Source organism: Armigeres subalbatus, chromosome 1, assembly GCF_024139115.2.
Source record: "Armigeres subalbatus isolate Guangzhou_Male chromosome 1, GZ_Asu_2, whole genome shotgun sequence".
Lineage (NCBI taxonomy): Eukaryota > Metazoa > Arthropoda > Insecta > Diptera > Culicidae > Armigeres > Armigeres subalbatus.
Genome location: NC_085139.1, coordinates 213338836 through 213363975, shown reverse-complemented (window position 1 = coordinate 213363975; position 25140 = coordinate 213338836). Strand labels below are relative to the sequence as shown.

General features: G+C 43.3%; 2 protein-coding genes across 2 annotated transcripts in view; both read left to right on the top strand.

The window, feature by feature from the left end:
* The window catches only part of LOC134205753 (CKLF-like MARVEL transmembrane domain-containing protein 4), a 73735-nt gene extending 62612 nt beyond the window's left edge, over positions 1-11123 (top strand). Inside the window, exon 4 of the mRNA XM_062681318.1 lies at positions 10234-11123. Coding sequence (XP_062537302.1) covers positions 10234-10314 — 81 coding nt within the window. The 3' untranslated portion in view covers positions 10315-11123. The remainder of the gene's footprint in view (positions 1-10233) is intronic.
* An 8857-nt stretch (positions 11124-19980) lies between these two features.
* Positions 19981-21976, top strand: LOC134205758 (uncharacterized). Its single transcript, XM_062681323.1, has 2 exons — positions 19981-20643; positions 20711-21976. Exons 1-2 carry the CDS (start codon positions 20455-20457, stop codon positions 21140-21142), a joined length of 621 nt encoding a protein of 206 aa, XP_062537307.1. The 5' UTR covers positions 19981-20454; the 3' UTR covers positions 21143-21976.
* Positions 21977-25140: the final 3164 nt, after the last annotated feature.

Sequence of the window (25140 nt, the reverse complement as noted above, 5' to 3'; positions counted from 1 at the left end):
GCCAAACGACCCTTTCGGCTAAATTACCCTTTCGGCAGAATAACCCTTTCGGCCACATGGGTTTCTGCCAAATGGTTTGTTCGGCCTAGTGGCATTCGGCCGAATGGGTTTCAGCCAAACGACACTTCCCAAGAAAGCTGTAAGAGTTCCTAATTCAATTTCCTCAGGACTTCCTAAGGCAGATTTTAAAGAAATTCATAAAAAAAATCATAAAAGGAATTCTCCTGAAATGTTTTCCGTTGGGATTCCAAACAAATTTTCAATGGAATTTACAAAAGATTTGCTGAAGAAATTCCTAAAAGAATTAGTAAATGAATTCTCGCAGGAATCCCTAGAAGACTTTCCGAAGAAATTTTTGAAGGAATTCTCGAGGATATTTTGTAAGGTATTTCCGAAGACAAATTGTAAAAAAATGGAATTCTTAAAATATTGCATTAGATATTGATCATAATATTCCTTAAAATCAAAGATTGGAATTCTAAGAAAATTTCAGAAGTCATTCTTTTACGAATTCTTTCAGGAATTTCTTCGGAATATTTTTTAAGAATTCTGCCAATGCTTTCTCAAGAAATCCCTTCGAAAACTCTAGGAATAATTTCTTGGAGTTCCTTCGAAATTTCCCTCAGGAATTTCTTCAGATTTTCTATAGAAATTCTTTCACTCATTCATCCGGATTTTTTTTGCAGCTCTTCCAATCATACCTTCAAAACAGCGGTTCTCAACCTTTTTCTTTAGTGGTACCCCTTCGAACTTTTTCATTTATTGAGGTACCCCCTATATTTTTTCGTAAATAAAAATAAGCGTAACTCTCAAGATATATGTAAAACGGACCTGAAAATTAACGGGATATATGGTTCTCCAAAAAATTGTCTAAAATGATCATTATTCCGTGAAACTTTTCAATTCAAATTACGTTTATACATCAAGCTTCCTACAATACTTTGAGGACTTTCGGAGCTTTCCGAGCCTCTTAAAAGGAGGCTTCCGAGCATGTCAGACGCTTGTCGCTTGTCAGCCCATTGAAAGGAGGTTTTTAAGCCACTAGAAAGAATAATTCCGAAGCTCTTGAAAGAAGGCTTTCGAGCCTCCTGAAAAGAGGCTTCGGAGCCTTTTAAAATGAGGTTTCCGAGCTTCTTGGAACAAGGCTTCTAAGCCTCTTGAAAGAAGGTTTCCGAGCCTTTTAAAAAGAACTCTTCGAGCAGCTTTAGAGCAGACTTTCAAGCCTCTTGAAAGAAGAATTTCGAGCCTCTTAAAATGTGGCGTCTGAGCATCTTTAAAGGAGGCTTCCAAGTCTCTTGTTGGGAGACTTCCAAGCCTCTTAAAGAGAGCCTCTTGAAAGTACTCTTGAAGATAGGTTTACGAGCCTCTTGAAGGAAGGCTTCTGAGCTTTTTGAAAGGAGGCTTACGACCCTCTTGAAGATAGGTTTACTTCTAAGCCTCTTGAAAGAAGAATTCATAGCCTTTTGAAAGAAGGCTTGCGAACTACTTAAAAGGAGGCTTCCGTGGTTTTATAAACAAGGATTTCGAACCTCTTCAAAGAAGGCTTCCAAGCCTCTTGAAATGAAAGCTGACTTTCGAGCCTTTTGAAAGGAGACTTCCGAGCCTCTTAAAAGATGACTACCGAGCCTCTTAAGAGTAGGCTTCTGAGCATTTTAAAAGAGGCTTCAAATTCTCTTGAGGAGGTACTCCCAAGCTTCTGAAAGGAGGCTTCCGAGCTTTTTGAAAGGAGACTTCCAAGCCTCTTAAAGAAAGAATTCTAAGCCTTTTGAAGCGAAACTTCCAAGCCTTTTTAAAGTAGGCTTGCCAGCTCTTTAAAGTAGGCTTCCGAGCTTTTTGAAAGTAGGTTTGGCCTCTTGAAAGAAGAATTTTAAGCCTCTTAAAAGAAGGCTTCTGGGCATTTTAAAAGAGGGCACCCAAGTCTATTGAAGGATGCTTCTCAAGACTCCTAAATAGAGCCTCTTGAAAGGATGTTTCCATGCCTCTTTAAGTAATCTTCTTAGGTTTACGAGCCTCTTAAACGGAGGCTTCCGAACCTCTTGAAAGAAGCTTCCGAGTCTGTTGAAAGGAGACTTCAGAGCTTCTTGAAAAGAGGCTTCTGAACCTCTTGAAAGAAGGCTTCCAAGCCTCTTGAATGTAGGCATCCGAGCCTCTTGCAAGGAGGCTTTCAAGTCCCTTGAAGAGAGGCTACCCTTGAAGAGAGGCTTTCGAGCCTTTTGAAAAGAGGCTCCCAAGCCTCTTAAAAAAAGGCTTCCAAGTCTCTAAAAAGAAGTCTTCCAAACCTTTTGCAACTAAGCTACTGAGCTTTCCAGAAAAAAAAGCCTTCACGTCTCTCGAACGGAGGCTTTCGTCTTTAGATTCTTGATTTTAGTTCAGAAGTATATTCTTATCATATTATTCAACATTTTATCTCGACCAGGTAGATAGCATTGAAGATTTTTTAAATTTGTTTATTCGACGTTTTGTGCCTTTGATCCTTTGTCCCATAGCTCTTCATACACTGTGCCCCTTGGGAAAAGCAGGATTCAAAAGTCTTTGATTTACTTAACGCCATGCATATTACGTACAATACAAAGCCTTTGAATCAAAAAATATCAGAACTTTACCAAAAAGTTTTTATTTAAATTTTTACACATCCGCCATAACGAATTTTGGTCTGAGGTACCCCCTAGGGCCAGCGAAGGTACCCCCAGGGGTACATGTACCCCAGGTTGAGAACCGCTGCTTTAGACCTTCGGAGATTCCTTTTAAAATTTCTTCGGAATTCCCTTTGATCATTTTTTCGGGAACTCTTCGAAAATCCCTCAGAAATTCTTCCAGGAACCCTTCGATAATTTTATTTAGAAATCCTTTTGAGAATTCTTTTGAGGAATATTTAGAAATTTCTTACTAGATTCCTTCAGGAAATCCTTTAAAATTTCCGTTAGAAACTACTCCGGAAATTCCTTCAGGATTCCCGATTTCATTCGTCAATATTTTTTTTTAATAATTCTTGCAGAATTTTTGAAAGGAATATTACATTATTTTACTAAAAGAATTTCTGAAGAAATTTACAAATGCCCTTTGGGAGGTTCTACGTAAGAATCCCTGAAGGAGTAGTACGTGGAAATTTTTTGGAGGATTTTGTGGAGAAATTTTAAAATGTATTTCAGGAGGAATTTCCGAATAAATTCTCTAAGGAATTTCCGAAGAACAACCTGAATAGTTTCTCGAAAAGTATTTCTGAACTAGTTTTCGAAGGAATTGTTGAATAAATTTCCTGAATAATTATTAAGGAATGTACGAAAACAAATTCAAATGGAATTTTCAAGAAAATAACTGTTGTTTCATATAAATTTTTAGATTTTTACAGGAATTCATTCGGAAATTACTACAGAAACTTCTGCGAAAATTCCTTCAGGAATATCCGAAGTAATACCTTCGGTGATTCTTCTAGGAATTTCTTCGGGAATCCTTCTAGGAATTCCTTTCGGCTTTCTTCTAGGAATTTACCGGGAATTCCTTCGAAAATCAGAAAAGTTGTAAGACAAAACAATGTTTTGAATCTGGAATAAGGAATTCATGCCATAAAGAAATAAAAAATTATCGGGATTGCGGTTGATCCATCATCGTACTTCTTTGAATATTCTCAAGAATTTCTTAGGAATTTACATCAGGAGTTGCTTCGTGAATTTCTCCATTATTCATCTAGGTGATTTATAAATAAAATCATTGAGAAAGTGATCCACACATTTTTGTTTTTGGTAAAAAAAATCCCCCAGGAATTTATTCGAATAATAAAATTTCTCCAAGTAATACATCGGAAATTTCTCCAGTTTTTTCTTGGTCGGAATTCCTAGGGGAAATTCTTCGACAATACCTACGGAATTCCCTTAGGAGATTACATTACTTCAGGAATTTCTCAAAACAAAATTTCCAAATTACAATGGTAAGGTGTCAGTGTACGAAAAATGGTGCACTAGTGTATTTAAGTTCGAGGTTCAGCATAGTGTCAAAGCCTAGGGTCCTCATATGTGTTGATGTTTTGGTATAGGCCATTGATTCCTCCACTTATCTGAGAAGTCGTTGTGAATCAGATGGATGTTGTTCAAATGTTCGTTAACGGCTACTTCGTGTGGTCAGACGATATGCTATCCAGGATTGTGCGAGCTGATGAATTGGCGACCTATTTCGGCAACCTTCTCTGCAGGAGCTATTAAGCGATCCATAGAGCCATTGTTGTCTAATGGGCCTAGGCTTGATTTTGGAATTTTGTTTCATTTCCAGAATGGCTTACCATAGTCTGGAAGAACTGATTACCTTGACGAGTCATTGGAACGAATTGCACCCGGCCCATCGAGCTTGTCTTTTCGTGCTGGTGCCGTTTCCAGCCGTTGAGTCAACACACTGTCGAAACCGTTGCCAGTTCACTTGATGGTAATTTCTTCGGGACTGTGGATGCCGTGTAACCGAGGAGCCTACTTCCGCCATCACCGAATAGTGATCCGAACTGTGTCCTTGGTAGACGACCGACTGCGAGTTGTGGTCGTTCATGTTGGCGATGTACATGTTGATAGTGACATGGACTCTGAACTGAACCGGCTTAACCGAGTGGGAGAAATTGGGTTTAAGATAGTGTACACGAAGAAAAAAAATGTAAACATAAACCTTTTTTATAGAGATGAGTGACGTTTAACGCTCGCACACTGATGTGCAATTCGGCATGTGTAAATACATGTTTGTTTTCCTTCTGCTCATAACCTCAAAATTGATCAAGTCATCACAATAATGGTTGCAAAAGAGTCAACAAATATATGGAAATATACTCATTTTTACCCAAACTTTGCTGAGTAGCACCATCTAGGAGTGTTTGTTTTCCTTTTATCGCCACTCACACATTCAGACGTGAGAATCTCAATACGGCGGGTTGCCAGCGTCGTCGATTGGCAACGACGAATAGACTCGCAATATAGGGCCCGCAAAACGTCTTCACATAGTCAATTCATCTTGCTCGCTATCCGCCTTGACTTTTTGTACCCGTCGTATCGTATCGTATGCTATCGAGAAATATTTTCACATGGATATTGTCCAACATTTTGGCTTGTGACCGGCCCTCCGTAGACGTCCGTATTTCGCGGTGTAATCTTTCACCTCCTCCCCACCCTACCGTGGATGGTACGTAGCATTGTTTACGCCATGATCATTGTCCAGGTCTTTTGTTTGTAGAAGACTGGGTCTCGTGTCGGTCTCGTGTCGTATCATAGATAGTGGAATATATAGATGAGCGAAGATAAATCCTCTGTCTCCAAACGAACTGTCAAACGTGTCTCCAAACGAGCATGACGTCACGATTTCAATGAAAATGTTAAGGGCTGTGACGTCATATGCGCGTGTGCACGGTCACAAAAAGCGACTCAGCCATGCTTTCGCTCATCTATAGATTCTACTATCTATATGTCGTATTGGAGGTCTCCAGGGAGTTAAAGTAAAATCGTACCACTCGCGTCATCATTGCGAAAGAAGGAATTACGCATTGACGAATCTCTTCCAGAATTCTGAAGTCGGTCGGTCAAAGTTGCAGAGATGTAATTAATCGCAGATTATCCTGTCGGAGCCTGTGAAGCCCAACGACTGAAGCGATTGCACGATCCAAGCTTCCAATCGTAATCCTTTATTCGTTGCCTTGATCAAGCGATCAATAATCATCGTGACTTTCATTGCAAGACATATAGGCAAAAGTAAGGCACAGAGCATTGGCGGATGCAACATCCGGGATAACAGCTTGGCTAACGCTAGAAACCCCGGGTAGCATTCTGTGAATGAGATTATTATCATACATCGTCAGCTCTATGTTCATATCGTTTTTGCCTATAGCAACAGACGTGACTATGTTAGAGGATCCGCATCACAGAATGATATCTAGACTCTAGAGAGCGTGTCCCGTAACGCTGGGTAGCCCAGTCACGCCAAGATTGTATATGATGTCACATAAGATGCTAAAGTGGAGGCGATATAGGTAATTCCCCATACAAAATGTACGTATATCGCCTCCACTTTTACATCTTATGTTGCATCATATACGATTTTGTGTTGACTGGGTTATCGGGGTATGTTACACACACTGTAGCTTTTACTATTCTTGTTAATACTTATGAGTGACGGTCGAAAGACTATGGAACGACTATAATTTGCTTCTAGATGACACATATATTTCTTCGTACCTAGATGAAGCCAATCGAATAAAATAATAAACGCAACTCAATCAACTTTAGGCTGATTTCGAAACTGTAAACATGGATCTTCAAGCAAGATCCAGAATTCAGTATGAAGCTGACACAAATTCTGAAGATCTGCTGACAACCCTGACTGATTTGAGCTCTGTGGAAATGTGATATTACGAAATTTAAAACGTTATTGGATCACTTAAAAACTGATTCGGACCCCATAGGACGAAGCAGAAATATGTTATATTGGTCAGTGTTATACTATTATCTCACCTTCTTGTTGAAGCCGAAATTGGTTAAAGAGCGCGCTTTTGAGAATCGGTGAGAATTTTTCGAAGGGCATAAATAGCGGTTCCCTAATATAAAGTGGCCTCACATCCAGTTCAAGAAATATCTTAATAAAACGTTTGCTTAAGACATGCACTAAATAAAGAACACGGGTATATTATCTAAGTTCGTCATCCTCCGACGCATCGAGCTCCGGGTCAGTCAGTAGATCTCCTTCCTCCATTGGCTCTGGCCTGCCCAGGATATCTCCAGGAGCAGCTTCAGGTACTGTAAGTAACCCCCCTTGTATTATATCGTCTCCTTTCCCAACTCCGGCCCTTCCACTGGAGGTCAAGTTCTGCCTCCAATGAAACATTAACGGGTTTTGGAATAACCTTCCAAACCTCGAGCTGCTGGTGCACCACAGCTTCTTCTTCTTCTTCTTCTTCTTCTTCTTATTGGCATTACATCCCCACACTGGGACAGAGCCGCCTCGCAGCTTAGTGTTCATTAGGCACTTCCACAGTTATTAACTGCGAGGTTTCTAAGCCAAGTTACCATTTTTGCATTCGTATATCATGAGGCTAACACGATGATACTTTTATGCCCAGGAAAGTCGAGACAATTTCCAATCCGAAAATTGTCTAGACTGGCTCCGGGAATCGAACCCAGCCACCCTCAGCATGGTCTTGCTTTGTAGCCGCGCGTCTTACCGCACGGCTAAGGAGGGCACCACAGCTTACCATGGACTATTGCTTTCCAAGAGCTCAATCGTGTATCCAACACCCTCATGGATCAGACCCTTGGAGGCAAATATCGTTGAATTAGCAAGGTTGGGACTAACTTCAGACACCCCGTAGCCATCGGGGTATTGCAGAACATCCCCTTTGATCCCCTCGACATCGAGGAAGAGCTGCCGGCTGTCGGTGTCCGGCTAATCACGATTATCAACGTGTACATTCCCTGCGGCGCCTTCCCCGCCGTCAGAAGAAAGGTAAGAAACTTGATTGAAACTGCTACACCCCCCTGCTCCTCCTTGGGGACATGAACGCTCACCACCCCATGTGGGGAGGGTCAAGGGCCGACCCTCGCGGCTCCGTCCTAGCCGAAGCGTTCCAAGAAGGCGATCTCGTCACCCTTAATGACGGGGCTCCCACCTTCTTCAACGGGCACTCCGCAACTGCCATCGATGTTTCCGCGGTAAGTAGGTCCGTTCTGCCGCGTTTCTCTTGGAAAGCCGGCACCGATCTCTATGGTAGTAACCACTACCCGGTGCAGATCTCCACCAACACTTCCCCTCCTGTGGAAGTCAAGCGGCCCCGTTGGAAATACGACGAAGCGGACTGGGAGGAGTACGAGCGCATCACGTCGATCGCTTGCGCAGACCAACCTCCCTCGTCCATCTCCGACTTCACCAGCATGATCCTTGCCGCAGCACAGCAAGACATTCCCCGGTCCAGCGGTCGTCCCGGCCGTCGTGCTCTCAGATGGTGGTCCGAGGAAACTCGGCAGTCAAGGCCAGGTGAAAAGCCCTCCGGGCATTGAGAAAGCTAAACACCAACCACCCTCTCAGGCCAGACGCCCTGGACTGTTACAAGGAGAAACACCGACAGTGCAAGATTTTCATCAGGAAAGCGAAGTCCAAGCAATGGAGGGATTTCATCGACAGCATCAACCCGCCTCAGACCTCCGCCGAACTTTGGAGGCGGGTAAATGCGATTAGTGGGAAATCGAGGGGTTCTTCAATCCACCTTGATCAGGGCAACCGTACAATCTCAGACCCTGCAAAAGTCGCGAACGCTCTCGGTGACTATTTCGCTTCCCTGGTAGCACTTTCCCAGTACCCAGTCGACTTCCAGAGAAACATCAAAACTCTCTCAATAAACACCGCACTAACAACAGGAGCACAAGATTAAACATCTTACAAGCCATTATCGATAGCCGCCTGCTCTATGACCTAGAGCTTACATGCCCTGCCTACCGAAGCCTAATCAACACCCTTCCGCCTGTTTTTAACAGCTACGTCCGGACAGCCTCTGGTTTACTCCCGTCCACTCCCGCTGAAGCTGCATGTGCTGACGCTGGCATCCTCCCTTTCCGGCGCCGTATTTCAATGGCCATTTGCCGCAAAGCCGCCTCTTTCGCTGCCTCTACCTCAGGTGAAGTCAGGATCCCTCTCCTGGATGAGGCTGACCGGATCCTGAGAAGTGTAGCCGGTACCAGCCTCCCCCAGTGGCGCGGGTCTACTGGCACGGAGCGAAGGGCTGGCTGACGCCTTCAGTAAACATCGACCGCACCATCGCTTCCGCTGAAGCCGCCGCCGTCTTTGTTGCGGCCACTATCCCAGCAAATAAACCAATCGTGGTCCTCACGGACCCTGCGAGCGTGGTTTCTGCCCTCCAAAGCGAGACATCCAAGCACCCCTGGATCCAGGGAATACTATCTGGAATGATACCCGGTACCACCTTTGCTGAATCCCCGGCCATTGCGGCATAAGGGGAAATAACGAGGCCGACGCCCTGGCTAGTGTCGGACACGAGGGCCTATTATACACCCGTCCCGTCCCGCTGGCCGACGTTAAGAAATGGACGAAGAGCGTCGTCGGCCAGGACTGGACTAGGATATGGAGCAGCAACAGGGGGCTCTTCCTTAGGAAAATTAAAGGAATCACCGACTCCTGGAATGAATTAGCCACCCAGAAGGAGCAGCAGGTCATCTCAAGGCTCCGGACTGGCCAAACAAGGGTCTCTCACAATTTTGGTGGGGGCCCTTTCCGGTCCATTTGTGAACACGTGTGACACGGAAAATAATGTAGAGCACTTTGTCTGTCGGTGTCCCAAATATGACTACTCCCGAAATCTCTACGGAATACTGGGTAGCATTCGGGACGCACTGGCGGATGATGAAGCTGCAATATCTGCCATATTTTGCTTCCTGAAGGACGCCCGTTTATTTCACGAAGTCTAGCACCCCGATAGCTCATAACATGAAGCCTCGGGAATGAGGACTTCTACATCAGGCGAATGGGCATTTCCTAAATATAAGTCCCACCCCCAGCGATCACCGTTCCGATTTGGCTGGGGGGGACATCGACCTACCCCATCCGCAACTATACCTCGCCAAACCAACAGACATGCCATGCCAATTCGCATTCGATTATTTTTCACTCCTTTATTGAAGGACATCGATAAACAGCCTTCGAGCATTTCTTCAGGCTCCCTCCGAATTTTTCGGATTCTGAATACCGTCACATTTAACAAGTGGCGTTCTGATCCTTTCATTAAAAGAAAGGTCGAAAAATAAAAGGATTTCTGTTAATTTGGCAAATTCGTTTTATTACTTTACTTTTACGCAAAATTTTAAAGTGTTAGGATTAAATAGTTTTAATTAAATTACAACGACAAATGGCGATGCCTTTGGTTGGCACGCAGGGCGGCCCCTCTGGCCGACCCTCTCTTATATACAGCACTGCTAAATCACCATCGGCGGGACCCAAGGTTGGCCCACAAAGGGAACTCCTCCAGTTCCCTTTCATCCCTGTGTTGAACTTAATCCTAGAATTAAAAAAACACATTAAGTCGTTGAAAACAATTCATTCAGACTCGATGTCATCATAATATTGTGCTTGACCTCGTAAAAAAAAAACCCAACTGATACTGCATAATATGAATAATTGTTGGTTATTTCTGTAATGGGATCCTTTATTATAAAATTTTGTCTTGATATACAGTGTCCAGTTCACTCAATATTTCCTTTTCCATTTCAGGTGTTCGGAATTTTCAACTTCCTAGCGTACACGGCGGGATCGTACTTCCTGTACGTGGAACACAAATCCAGCGGAGTGTAAACAGTCCTCGTTTAGTAGCCGCTACCTCTGAACCACATCAAGCGCGTGACTATAGAGAGTTACTCAGTACACAATATTAAACACTAAAAGCAAACGGAACCACAAAGTGCCAAGGCAATCTGGCGTCAAATGGGAAACTGTGCAAATTGTGCTAACAATAAACTACTTAGCTTCTTCTGTGGATGACAAATCGCCGTCCCGAGCGTTGATTTTAGCTGTAACACGAGCTTCCACTGCACGGCGCTTCATGGCAAAATGCAGAAACACAAACAGAGTCATTTTAATGTAGAAATCCAGCAAACGCAATCACAACAATAGACACAAATAGGCTAATGAACATACAAACATAAAGAGCATTTCATTTCGTTGCCTTTGTTTTCTACGTATTTTGTTAATTAAGCACAATTGTTTTTATATTTTTTGTTGTTGCCCTTATTTTCATGCAGTTGAATAATCTAAAGCCAAAAATTGAGCACGCGTTCGAAAAAGCCATCCGCGCGGTAGATTCAAAATTATATTTACACACTTAGTTCAAGACGCGAAATTCACTAATCTTGCGGTAAGAAAACGGATAAAAACTGAGAAACTAGGTGTTAACATGTCGATTGGAAAATAATTTAGGAGACCAACACAGTTCTAACCTAATGCGAAAACAAAGAGAAGGGGTAATAGGAGTAAAGCTTAGTATAAGTGTCTACACCTAAATACGTTAGAAATGTATTTAAAACCAAGTAAATTAATCAGTAATATAACTTATAGATCACGACGAATATTTTATTATTTCAATAAATGAACGGTTATTTATGTTAGAGTTGGTGGTATTCTATGGATTGTGAAATAATTCCTTCAAACAAGTGTTCAGAATATTATGTATAGATCGACTCTGGCGTCAGAGTGAATGACGTAATGCAATACATATGGATTCTCTCATAATTATGTATGAAAACCTTCATAAGACTTGGGGGTCGTTAAATAATGACGTCACAGGTTTTAGGCTCTCCTAAGGTCTGATAGTTGTGTGACAGTACATGTCCTAGGTATACAAAAAAGCATGACACAGGGTTTTGATTAAAAATCTCAAAAAGTAGTGGACGTCATATGTGAATCGCTCCTCGCTCGCTTTATTTATTTAATCAGACTAAGGCCGAAGTGACCTGTGCGGTATATAAGAGTCTTCTCCATTCGGCTCAATCCATGGCTACACGTCGCCAACCACGCAGTCTACGGAGGGTCCGCAAGTCATCTTCCACCTGATAAATCCACCTTGCCCGCTGCGCACCTCGCCGTCTTGTGTCCGTCGGATCGTTGTCGAGAACCATTTTAACCGGGTTACTGTCCGACATTCTGGCAACGTACCCGGTCAGTCGTCAGATTTTCGCGGTGTGAACGATGGATCTCCCAGCTTCCCCAGCAGCTCATGCAACTCGTGGTTCATTCGCCTCCTCCACGTACCGTCCGCCATCTGAACCCCACCATAGATGGTACGCAGCACTTTCCTTTTGGAAACTCCTATCGTCTAGGTCTCGTGTCCGTAGAGAACTAGCGGTCTAATGAGCGTTTTGTAGATTGTCAATTAGGTACGGCGGCGAACTCTATTCGATCGGAGCGTCTTGCGGAGTCCAAAGTACGTACGATTTCCAGCCACTATGCGTTTCCGAATTTCTCTGCTGGTATCATTTTCGGCAGTCACCAGTGAGCCCAAGTACACAAATTCTTCTGCCACCTTGATTTCGTCACCACCGCGATGGGTGGCTCATATTGTCTTCTCTTGAACCTCTTCCTATCATGTACTGCGTCTTCGACGTGTTAATGACTAGTCCGATTCCTCTTCAGTCTGATGTAGGCTTCCTCCATCTTCTCAAAGTTACGTGCCTTAATATCTATGTCGTCGGCGAAGCCAAATAGCTGGACTTATTGAAAATTGTACCACTCGTGTTAATCTCTGCTCTTCTTATTACCCCTTCCAAAGCGATGTTGAATAGGAGACACAAAAGACCATCACCTTGCCGTAACTCTCTGCGTGTTTCGAAGGGACTCGAGAATGCCCCTGAAACGCGAACAACGCACATCACCGTGTCAGTTTATCCGGAAATCCGTGTTCGTGCATTAGCTGCCATAGCTGATCCCGATCGATTGAATCATATGCGGCTTTGAAGTCGATGAATAGATGATGTGTGGGCACGTTGTATTCGCGGCATTTCTGCAATACCTGACGTACGGCGAACACCTGGTCTGTGGTAGAGCGTTCACCCATAAATCCCGCCTGATACTGCCCCACGAACTCTCTTGCAATTGGTGTTAGTCGGCGGCATAAAATTTGGTAGAGTAGGAGGAGGAGGTCGATCCTCCTCGTTTGTAAAAAGGTTCCCGTTTACATCCTTATACATATCGGGCTGTGGTACGTGGCTCTTACGTGAACGGTTTAACTTCTCTTAGAATTTTAGTTGTCGAGATTCATTTTAACCGGGTTACTGTCCGACATTCTGGCTACGTGCCCGGCCCATCGCAGTCGTCAGATTTTCGCGGTGTGAACGATGGATGGTTCTCCCAGCGGCTCATGCAACTCGTGGTTCCTTCGCCTCCTCCACGTGCCGTCCGCCAGCTGCATCCCACCATAGACGGTACGCAGCACTTTCCTTTCAAAAATTCCATGTGCGCGTTGGTCCTCCACGAGCATCGTCCAGGCCTCGTGTCCGTAGAGGACTACCGGTCTAATGAGCGTTTTGTAGATTGTCAGTTTGGTACGGTGGCGAACTCTATTCGATCGGAGCGTTTTTCGGCGTCCAAAGTACGTACGATTTCCAGCCACTATGCGTCTCCGAATTTCGCTGCTCTACAGTTGCTCCATCTCTTCACGGTCTCGATCTTCATGCTGGCGTTTTTCCTCCGAAAATTTTTCTATTCCACGCCCGTTTGTATCGTGCCTCGTTTGTCGTCGTGCGGTGTTGCAGCAATCTCGCCCATGCTTCATACTTTTCCTCAACTAACTGCCCACATTCGCCGTCATACCAGTCGTTTCTCTGATCCGGGGGCACCGTGCCTAGTGCAGCGGTTGCGGTGCTTCCAATGGCGGATCGAATATCTCTCCAGCCATCTTCAAGAGACGCTGCGCCTAGCTGCTCTTCCGTTGGGAGTGCCACTCCCAGCTGCTGCGTGTATTCTTGGGCTAGTCTACCGTCTTGTAGCCGCCCAATGTTAAGCCGCGGCGTCCGACTTCGACGCGTGTTGTACACCGTCGAGAGTTTTGAGCGCAGACATACTGCAACGAGGTAGTGGTCGGATTCAATATTCGCACTGCGGTAAGTGCGTACGTTCGTGATGTCGGAGAAGAATTTACCGTCGATTAGATCGTGATCGATTTGGTTTTCCCTTACTTGATTAGGTGATTTCCATGTGGCCTTGTGGATATTCTTGCGGGGGAAGAAAGTGCTTCGGACTACCATTCCGCGGGAGGCTGCGAAGTTTATGCATCGTTGGCCGTTGTCGTTCGATACGGTATGCAGACTATCCGGTCCGATGACCGGTGTATACATTTCCTCCCTTCCTATCTGAGCGTTCATGTCACCGATGACGATTTTGACGTCCCGCAGTGGGCATCCATCGTATGTCTGCTCCAGCTGCGCATAGAACGCTTCTTTCTCGTCGTCGGATCTCCCTTCGTGTGGGCAGTGCACGTTGATGACGCTATAGTTGAAGAAACGGCCTTTAATCCTCAGCTTGCTCATCCTTGTGTTGATTGGCTGCCACCCAATCACACGTTGGCACATCTTTCCCAGCAATATGAAGCCGGTTCCCAGCTCGTTGGTAGTGCCACAGCTTTGGTAGAAGGTAGCCGCTCGATGCCCGCTTTTCCACACTTTCTGTCCTGTCCAGCAGATTTCCTGCAGCGCTACGACATCAAAGTTGCGGGGATGTAATTCATCGTAGATTATCCTGTCGCAACCAAGCCTAGCGACTTGCAGTTCCATGTTCCAAGCTTCCAATCGTGATCCTTTATTCGTCGCCTAGGTCGTTGCCGATTGTATCGAGTCGTATTATCTTCTATGTCGTTCGTAATAGTTGGTTTTAAAGGCGGCTTATTGGGCCTGCGCAAACCTCCTGTCTCGTCGGAGGGTCGTCGTGTCAGGGCTGTTTAGCGTCCCACCTAACACCAGGACTTGGGCTTGTGCGCTTTGAGCGGCACACGGTCGCTTTGGCGGAGCCTACTTGCGGATTCATGCAGCTTTTTATAGAGGTTTAACAGGGCCCACTGTCAAACCCCACCACATCCTAGGCAGGTGCCACAACTCGCAGATGGCCTGGGGAGGGATCGTCAAGCCCTTGGACATAGTCCCTGCTGCCCCTAATGTTCTGTAATGTGTGCATAATGAATTAAAACCATCTTTTGATCTGTATTGGTGCATAGCACAAAAGATCCAATTTAAGAGATGCAGAATAGAAACATTTTGCACCAATTTTTGAGTACTGTATACTGTGTACTTTTTAGACTCATGAACGACAAAGTATGCTTTTAAAAAAATGAATATATTTCATGCAGAAATAACTTCATTTGCTTTTCATTGCACTTACAATTTTGCTATTCGACTTTCCGTATATTGTAGTTTGTTTTAGGTTTTAGTCAACAAGGATCTTGCTGCTGACCCAGAGGTAAAAAGATTTTAAGTGAAATAGGCAGATAGTAAAAAGTACCTTCAAGCAGTGATTTGATAGATAAACTTTAATTCGAAAAAATTTAGAACATCTCTTTTATAATGTTAAAGTGACAAGCATTTTAAATAATTTAACATATTATGCAAAAATTTCGAAATTCATGATTACACAACTATTATGCCAAACGGCCGTTATGCTAAACGACATTATGCCAAACGACCTTTATGCCAAACGGCGTTATGCCAAACGACTTTATGCCAAATGACCTACCACCCTACATATGGACTACAGACAAGTAATTGTGGACTACATAAAACACCCTTAATTGGTTTTGAAATTTTGTGATATTTTTTAACGCAAATTATGTAAGGAAACAAAGCCGATTTGGAAGTTCTTAAAAAGTGTTAAAAGTTATGGTCGTCTTCATTACCAAGAAAGGGGTTTGAGAAGCTTTAAAAATTATACAAAAAAAAAATAGATGTTTGAACAAATAGCGTGACAAGGGTGTCGAGGGGAGGGAAGATCAAAATTACTCATTTTTGCGTGATGCACTCAATAATTATTTCCATTATGGTTTTTGTAAGCCTTTGTAACCTATGTTCGAAAATGATTAAAGCGATTATTTCGAAAATATCAAAGAAATTTGAACAAGGAAAAAAGCGCAAAACCAAAAAACAGAGCTTTTCCAGAATCCACGCACTGCTAAATCTGGTTTGGTAAAAAAATCCACCTCTGAAGTGGGTCGGTCGCTGCTTGGAATCCATGTCGGATCAAGGCAAATATAACTCTGGAGTAGGTCTGATGATGGTTCGGAACCGCTTTTGGACCTACATATGTAGTTGAATTAAAAAAAACTCAGTCTGGATGAGATGATCGATTGCCAGAATTGCGAGTTAATCATGAAAAAACTACTTTGAAGTGTGTTGATTGAATGGCAGAATCGTAATCGATCCTATTCGGACCAAGAAAATTCAACTTTGGAGTAAGTCTTTGGATGGTTTCGAGATGCCACTGGACTTAGTTGGGGCAATGAAATCCAATTCTGAAGTAGGTTAATCGGTGTTCGGAATCGCAATAGGTCCTAGTCGGTTAAAAAATCCAAATCTGGCGTAGCTTGGTCGGTGAGTTTGAACGAATTGATGGACTTTGTTCGGTCTATTAAAACCAAACCTGGAGTGAGCTTATCGATGGTCGGTATCGCTATTAGAGCTTGACGGCTCAAGTGGGTTTGTTGGTGGATGAAATTACCATCGGATCAATTTAGATCAAGAAAAATCCAACTATTGCGTGGGTCTGTTGGTGGTTTGAAGGCACTTGTGCACATAGTTGGGTCAATAAAATCCGGCTCTGAAGTGGTTTGATAGACGTCGGAAAACGTTAAAGTAAGCATGGAGGTAAAGAACATAATCCATTTGTCTCGATTTGAATAATATTAGAAGAAAAGAAGGACATTCTTCTCTATACAATGATTGCTCTACTGACAATTGTAACAAAGTAAATACTCAGAGATTACCGAAGCCCCTCCATGCAGATGCTGATGTATTTCAATGAAATTCGGACTACATTGAGTTTTTCTTACCACTACTTTCTGGTATTAGTCATAGGAGCAAAAGGACCTTTCGGAATCTGGTCAATGGATGTAGTCCCTGAAGGAATCCACATTGAACACCATTTTTCGCTATTCATTCTTGACTGCTGTTGAGCATTACGGTTCCGGAAAGAACATGTTGATGTGGAAACAAAGCAATATTCTGTGTTTGCTCTAGATTACTCAACACATCTCTACCATAGACACCAGAGACCTTTTGACCACCCCAAAATCGGTTTAATTATTACATGACCCCTAAGTAATTAAATATTTCTATTTCTTATACAGAATCATCGATTTTGGCGCCCCCTGAAGGCTGGCGCCCTTGGCGGGGGCCAACCTGGCCAACCACACGCTACGGCGCTGTATGGAAATGCTAATATCATCTTCCAAACTTAGACGTACATGTTCATGATAGAATTAGAGGCAAAGGATAGAATGTTTTTATAGAAGTCGATTTGAATGCGAGCGGAGGGTAATATTTGTGATGGCACATATCGCACGACCTTCCTTCTGCCAAACTCCCATATGAAGGGGGAGGGAAGAATATCAGTGTGGAAGCTGATATATCTCCACCTGCAAAAGGAAGGTCTGCCGTATCCTAACGGAACTATCAATTCTATACTTTCGCCTCTAATTCTATCATGAACATATACGTCTAAGTTTGGAAGATGATATTAGCATTTCCATATCATTGGAAATCGTTTAACTTCACGTAGAAGTAATACACTCAAGTCATTAATTAGTGATGTGTTATCGCTAAATGGTTGATTTATGTGTGTGATGAGCCAACATTTTATCCTATGCCAATATTACCTTCGGTAACACTACGTTCAAATCAAACACTGTCAGAAACGATTTAATATTTGATCCATTATGTAGGTTTAATTGAGCAATTAGTTTAATAAGTAAAAGTAATTTTATAATATGAAAACTATTTTCTTGTAGTCCATTATTGCTTTTTAAGAAATAATGGTTTTATTTTGTGATATTACACTTTATACACAGTATAAAAACCCAGATTAATCCACCTAGCGGTGATGGCGCCTTTTTTGCGCAAAAAGGTAATAAATGTTGCCTTTACGCTTACACCTCGATGATGTACAAGAAAGGCAAAACAGTTACACCGTTTAATGTTATGATAGAAAATTTACACTAGTAGACGACAGATGGCGCTGCCAAAAGTTTCTCGAATTTCCTATGTTCGAATTTTGACTTTCGGACAATTTCATAGTACTATGAAACTGAACGAAGAGCATACTTACGCCTAAATGCGTGCAACACGAGCATCTTTATAGCACGATGAAACTCTTAATGGGAAGCCACGGATAAAATATTCATAGATGCAAGGCATTTTTCATAACACATTATTGTTCTATGTGACTATTTTTTTCCAATTTCGTTTATTTGGTAGGCTCAGGCGTGTATAACACTTTACGGAGCCATTGTTCTTTGTGATATATACAATCAATATCATTTTATTATACGGTTAGTAAGAGGGGGTAGAAGCCAGCGTACTCGTGGTGACTCGAGGTTAGTTTACAATGTTTAAGGATGGACGGGGCTTAGGATTTGGGATCAGGAAATTTCAGCTTCTCATCCGGGCATTTGGCGTCAGTGACGATGTGGCGTGTCGTCGTGCTCGAGGAATGGTTCGACTGGGAGCATCTTCCGGATGGCAAGAGCTATGGAGCTCTACGGAAAAAAAGGCAGAGACAGAACAAAAAAACTTTATGGAAAGAAAAAAAACAAAATGTTAGATTTTGATGTCAGAAGCACAAAGAAAACTATAAATGGCCTGCATATAGACAACATCACGATCTCCCAAAACACCGCGAACTTCCCTGAAGGGTTGTTTACCTCGGGCCACAAGGGTATCCAATAATTGCTCTCTGGAGGCGTCATTTTCCGAGCAGGACCAAACTACGTGATCGATGTCATCATAACCGGCTCCGCACCTACATAAGTTGCTATCGACAAGGTTTATTCTGTACAGATGTGCGTTTAGTGAATAGTGATTAGACATAAGTCTCGACATCACGCGAATGAAGCCTCGACTTAAGTCCTCACCTCTGAACCACGCTCGCTCAGAAACTTTTGGAACTATGGAAAATAGCCACCGTCCAAGTTCGTTGTGTGTCCAATTTCTTTGCCAACTTTGAAGAGTACTCTGACGGACTAATGGGAAAAACTCGTTGTTCGAGAATTGTCTATCATAAACCTCACCTTCCTGTGCGCCCACCTTTGCCAGCGAGTCTGCCTTCTCATTGCCGTAGATTGAGCAGTGAGAAGGGACCCAAACAAAGGTAATCTTGAATGATCTTTCGACCAAAACACGCATCTGCTCTCTTATGTTTGTAAGAAAGTAAGATGCGTGCTTAACAGGTTTCATCGACCGGAGTGCCTCGATAGAACTAAGACTATCCGAGAATGGTCTACGGGCTGATTGGAAATTATCCCCAAAGCGAAGTTAATTGCTGCCAGCTCAGCAACATAAACCGAAAACGGTTCCTGAAGTTTTCGGAAGGTGGTTGAAGTTACATTGAAAACACCGAAGCCAGTGGATCCGTTAATGCGAGAACCATCAGTGAAATATCTGTTGTTGCAATTGACATGTTCATATTTTTCTGAAAAAAGGGAGGGAATAGATATTTGTCGAAGATGATCTGGTATTCCTTGAATAGCATGTTTCATGGACAGATCGTATTCAATTGAGGAACTGTCGTTGGTGAAGTGAACTCGAGGTGGATTATAACACGGAAGACAAAGATCTGAAGAAATGTAGTTGAGATAGACTCTAAGGAATCTTGAACGACAAGTCAGTTCAAGCATTTTATCGAAGTTATCTAAGACATTTCTATGTGACTATGTCTCATCACTATTTTAATATTATCTATTTTTTGCAATTTGCAATTATTATGAAATTCAATAGTGATCAACAGCGTTTTGGTCTCTGTCGGATGCAACTTGTTTCAAGAAAATCGGTTAAGAGTTTCTATGTGAAAATTTGGCTAATGTTTTTTATGGCATTTTGTGCACACACACACGCACACACATACACACACACGCACACACGGACAGACAGACATTTGTTCAGCTCATCGAGCTGAGTCGAATGGTATATAACACTATGGGTCTCCGGGACTTCTATCAAAAGTTCGATTTTGGAGTGAAATGATAGCCTTTCGGTACAACTTAGTTGTACGAGAAAGGCAAAAAAGACCAAGACGGGAGTCGCAAGGGAGAGTAAAGATTTCCTCCCCCCAAAACTACGCGACGCGACGGTCGCTGCTGTCTGCCGTCGCGACTCAGTCGCGTGTGTATATGTTTCCAGTGATGCGCCCATGCTAAACGCGACAATGTTGGCAGCTTCAAAGTCGCTCCGTTGCTGCTAGTAAAAACACTGCGACGGAATTACGACGTCAGGGAGTCGCAGTCGACGAACGACAGTCGCGTCTCGTAGATTTGGGGAAACCTTGAAATGGATTCTTCTGTCACTGATCAGGGGTTTTCTGTGCGAAACGTCCATAGTAGCGAGTTTCTTTATTCCCGGAAAATGGATTGTGCCTAAATACGCGTTCATCAGTAAAACTAACAGCCACACGTGTTGATTTGAATTGAAGTGTGTGCGGAGCCATAATCATAAACATGGTTTACTAAAGCTATGCGTAATGCGTCGCGTAGTATGTACGACGTAGATGTGTGGAAGCGTAAACATTCTCATGGTTTTGGGTGTTGGTCGTGGTCGGCAGACGAAATGTGTTTGCCTCCAAACGTTGTTAAGTTTTGTGATGATTTCGAATGCTCATCGACACTGGACACTGTTATCGGTATTCAAAGTGAATATCGTTTTGGTTTATTCGCCAATTCCGTTGAATGGGTGAAAGCAAAACTCAGCCAATATGGAAAACATTGCCACAACTGTCCCCATTCATACGGATCGCAATTTCGATCGGAAAACGTCCCTTCCACTTCAGTTTTCTCTGAATAATGATGCTGCCATCCTACAAAACTCACCGGCTACTGCAAATGGTCGATTCAACTGGAAAGAACTGGCGACCTTTCGAACCGCCCTCAAACTAGGACAAAACGTAAGTAGTTATTACAATATGCATCAAACAATGACAATGGTTTTACTTCATGTGTTATTTTTCCCAGATATCAGCCATTTTAATTCTGTTATTTGTCCTATCGAAAAGTCGTTATTATGGAGCCGCCCTTGGCACTCAGCTTGAAGTGTCTTACATTTTCCTCGCTATCAATTCGCTGATCGGAACGGTGCTTCTAATGGGCGATGCACTAATTAAAACTCACCCTCTTCGTCGAGCATTTAGTTCGGTGCTGTGGTTTAGGGTGGAGCTTTGGTTCAACGGGCTGACGGCAGCTGCCTACTACATATTGGGATACTGCATGCTGGTCGATGGGTTTCGCTACTATGAAATTGGTAACAACAGACTGGCGGCTATTTTTGGCTTTATCGCAGCATTGCTGCATCTGGTGGATTGGTGGATGAGCTTTAGCAAGCGGCGTGATACCATTAGGAGGCTAGAGAACGAGAAAGGCGGAGCTGCGCAGGAAAATGTGGTTTAACCAAGATGACACTATCGCCTGGAGAATTAAATTAAATGTAATGAAATGAATCAAATTGATGATTTTCCAAAGACTAGGCCTAATAATGTTCTGTAATGTGTGCATAATGAATTAAAAACATCTTTGATCACAAAAGATCCAATTTACGAGATGTAGATTGCACCAAATTTTGAGTACTGTAAAACGAGTGAAGAGTAAAAGCAAATCCTATTTCATTAGAATGTGTGAAATCACTCGTTTTTTCAACTCGATTATGTCAGCCCTGCTCGCTTAGCTTCTTCTATAATGGCTCTACATTTCAACTGGAACTTGGCCTGCTTTTCGCCAAGCGAATAAACATCAAATTGATTGGTTTCGACAAGCAGTGGACTGCGGGCTTAACTCTGACTGCTTCTGAGATATTCAACACAATTGTAAATTACATATATACTAGCGCCGCTAAGCGGATGAACTCTAAATTCGATATTTAACGAAATGATTTAGATACGAAAATTATTTTAAGCTTTTAGTGTAATGTATCTACTTGTCATAAGACGAGTTTGTACAATTCCATTTATTTCCACTACTTAATTGTACCTTTGACAGACACGTTTTCTACCTCAACAGAAAGGTTGTCTTCAGTGTCTCGTACTTGAGTCGAGTCAAGTGCGAGCCACTGAAGACGACCTTACTGTTGAGGTCGAAATATGTTTCTGTCAAAGGTACAATAAAGTAGTGGAATTAAAAGGAATTGTAGAAATTCGTCTTATGACAAGTAAAATGATTTAGATAGACAGGTCAATTTATATTAGAAAATAAATGTGAAATTATGTATATCAACATCAACAGTCCTGTACTTCGCCCGTTACCGTAAGAAAGCCATCAACAGCCATCTTCTCAAGTTGACAAATAACGCAGAAAAAATGGTGCAGAATTTTTTTACAAACAAGAACATCTGCATAGATAAAACCGAAATAAAACTTACACGCTAACTTTTATCTAATCAGTGACTGAAGAAAAGCAGCTGGCAGGAAGCTTGACTGCAGAACTCCGCAGATGCATGGCTGTCACTGGAGCAACTCCAAGGCTTAGTAAGGTCAGTATGCCAACCAACCAGAAGAGAGCTATCGCCAAGCCGGTATTGTACAAGAGGAAGGCTGCTAAGATCCTTCGGGAGAAGGTTGAGCAGGTTGCCGACCCTAAGGAACGATGGAAAGGGAGGGAGGAAGGCCTGGTAAACCCCAAAAAAAAGAAGGAGCGAAAAATGGCCAAGAAGGGGAGTGCCCGTAGAGAAAAGGGCACACCTTCCAATGGTCATGGCAGGGACAGAGACGAAGCATTTATTGTCAAGGTTGATGGTAAGAGCTATGCTGAAGATCTGAAGGCTTTATGGGGCGATAAAAAGCTCACTGGCCTAGGTGATAATATCAACTGCATCTGTAGAACGCAGAAGGACGAGATGATCCTAATCCTGAAGCGGAATGCTGCGCGGAAGAGTTCCGCGTATAAAAAGTTGGTAGAAGAGGTGATGCGGTTAAGGTGAGAACCCTATGCCCAAAAAAGGTAATCCAATGCAGAAGCATGGACGAAATGACCGAAGCCGGTGAACTGGTAGCTGCACTGAGAGATTAGTGTGGCTTTGAAGTTCAGGATACCGCGATTCGGTTCCGGAAAGGTTATGCCGACGCCAGATAAGGCCAAGCTGAAGGTTGGTTGGTCGGTATGCTCGGTGAGTGCAAATCAACAACCTCAGGCCTGCTTTAAGTGCTTCGATTACGGACATAAGTCATATGACTGCAAAGGCCCTGATCGGAGTCGGCTTTGCCTCACACCTGCCAGGCCGCACCGAAGTGTTTGATCTGTTGTCCTGATGGTGATAGATATTCTTGTAGCGAAACTAACTGGTCTTAAATCATTAGTTGTAGCAGGTGACTTTAAGGCCACTCCTGACGGAATCCAAGTTCCAAAGTGCTCGCGTTTTCGGGGGCATGCCACTCGATATGGAAGCAACGCACAACTGTCATTTCTATCATTTCACGCATGCTGCGACGCAGCAAACCTAAATCAACAAAAATGACAGTTGTGCGCCGCCTCCGTATCGAGTGGTGTGCCCCCGAAAACGCGAGCACTTTGAAACTTGGATTCCGTCAGGACGCGTGAACAGTGAATTGGGCTTCTCGATTCACTAACGCTAGAGGTCATATTTTGCTAGAGTCTCTAGCGATACTGAACGTAGTCCTGTTGAACGAGAGCCAAGCGTCAAGGTTCATGGCGAGTCATGCATCGATTTGACCTTCTGCAGCGTGGGATGGACGGTAGAGCCTGAATGGAGTGTTCACGAAGGGTATATTGCTAGTGACCATCAGGAAATACGTTTTATGGTCAGCTATACCCCCAACGAAACCACAAGGCGGATCAGTGAAGCTGATCTAGGAGGATGGCGTACCTCGCAGTTCGACCCAAAACTGCTGGAAGAATCACTACGGTGGGAAAATCGGACTCTAGGCCTTAGTGGTGATGAGTTATCCGATGTCCTAACACGAGCATGTGACGTAACAATGCCCAGGAGGACTATGCTAACCGGTAACCGCAAATCAGTGGGTGCTCTAAACTGCGAGCAGAGTTTGAAGTACGAAATCAAATGTAGTAAAAGAACCTGCTTCGAAGAGCTGTGTAGGAAGGCCAAGAATACTCCATGGGGATGCATACAAGATAGTAATGGCTAGGACCAACAGCACACCTCCTGAGAAATCCCCGAAGATGTTAGCCAGGATCGTTGGTTTGTATGGTTTGTTCCCGAGGCATGACTATCGGACTGGCCCGCCACACCGTACGAATCAGGGAACGTCCTAACGCTATTGACTAACGATGAGCTCATCGCCGTTGCAAGAAAACCAGGTCCGGATTGTATTTCTATTCTGGTCCTTAAGCACGCGATTCTTATCGCGCCAAATATGTTTAGGAGCTGCCTCCAGCATTGCCTGGACGAAGGAAACTTCCCAGATCGTTGGAAACGGCAGAAGTTGGTGTTATTGCCTAAGCCTGGGAAATCCACGAGAGAGCTTTCGGCATACATACGAATTTGCCTACGCGACACAACTGGTAAGGACTATACGGAGTGTGCTGGTGGCTTATCAGGTAATCAGTATGGGTTCCGCAAAGGCCGTTCTACCATCGAAGCAATTCGGTCGAAAACGGAAACGGCTAAGATAGCGCGTGGTTGAAATATAAGAGGTATTACGTACTGTCCATTGATTGCACTAGATGTAAATAATTTAATAACGCCAGCTTGGCAGCTATAGCTGATTCCCTGCATCGCTTGACAGTCGACACGATGCTGGGTCATTAGGCCGAATGGCCATTAGGTCGAATGGGAACTGGGGAGTGAGAGGTTAGAAATCAGAAGAGAGGAAGAAGTAGAACGGAAGAAGAGAAAAGGAAAAGGAAGGAAAAAGGAAGAAGAAAGAAGGAAGAAGTAGAACGGAAGAAGAGAAAAGGAAAAAGAAGGAAGAAAGGAAGAAAGAAGAAAAAATAAGGAAGAAGGAAGAAGGAGGAAGGAAGAAGGAAAAAAGAGGAAGGAAGGAGAAAAAGAAAGAAGAAAGAAGGAAGAAGGAAGAGGGAAGAAGGAAGTAGGGAGAAGGAAGAAGGGAGAAGGAAGAAGGGAGAAAGAAGGAGGAAGAAGGAAGAAGGAAGGAAGATGGAAGAAGGAAGAAGAAAGAAGGAAGATGAAAGAACGAGGAAGGAAAAATGAAGAAGGAAGAAGGAAGATGGAAGAAGAAATAACAAAGAAAGAAGAAGAATGAAGGAAGACTGAAGGAAAAAAGAAGAAAGCAGAAAGAAGAAGGGAGAAGAAATAAGTAACAAAGAAGAAGGAAGAACTAAAAAGAATAAAAAGGAAAAAGAAGGAAAAGGAAGATGCAAGAAGGAAGAAGGAAGAAGGGGTAAGGTGAATAAAGAACTTCTCATTTTTAATTTTTCCTTCTTTTTGCTAATTCAGCCTAATGACCTTCGCGGCATGG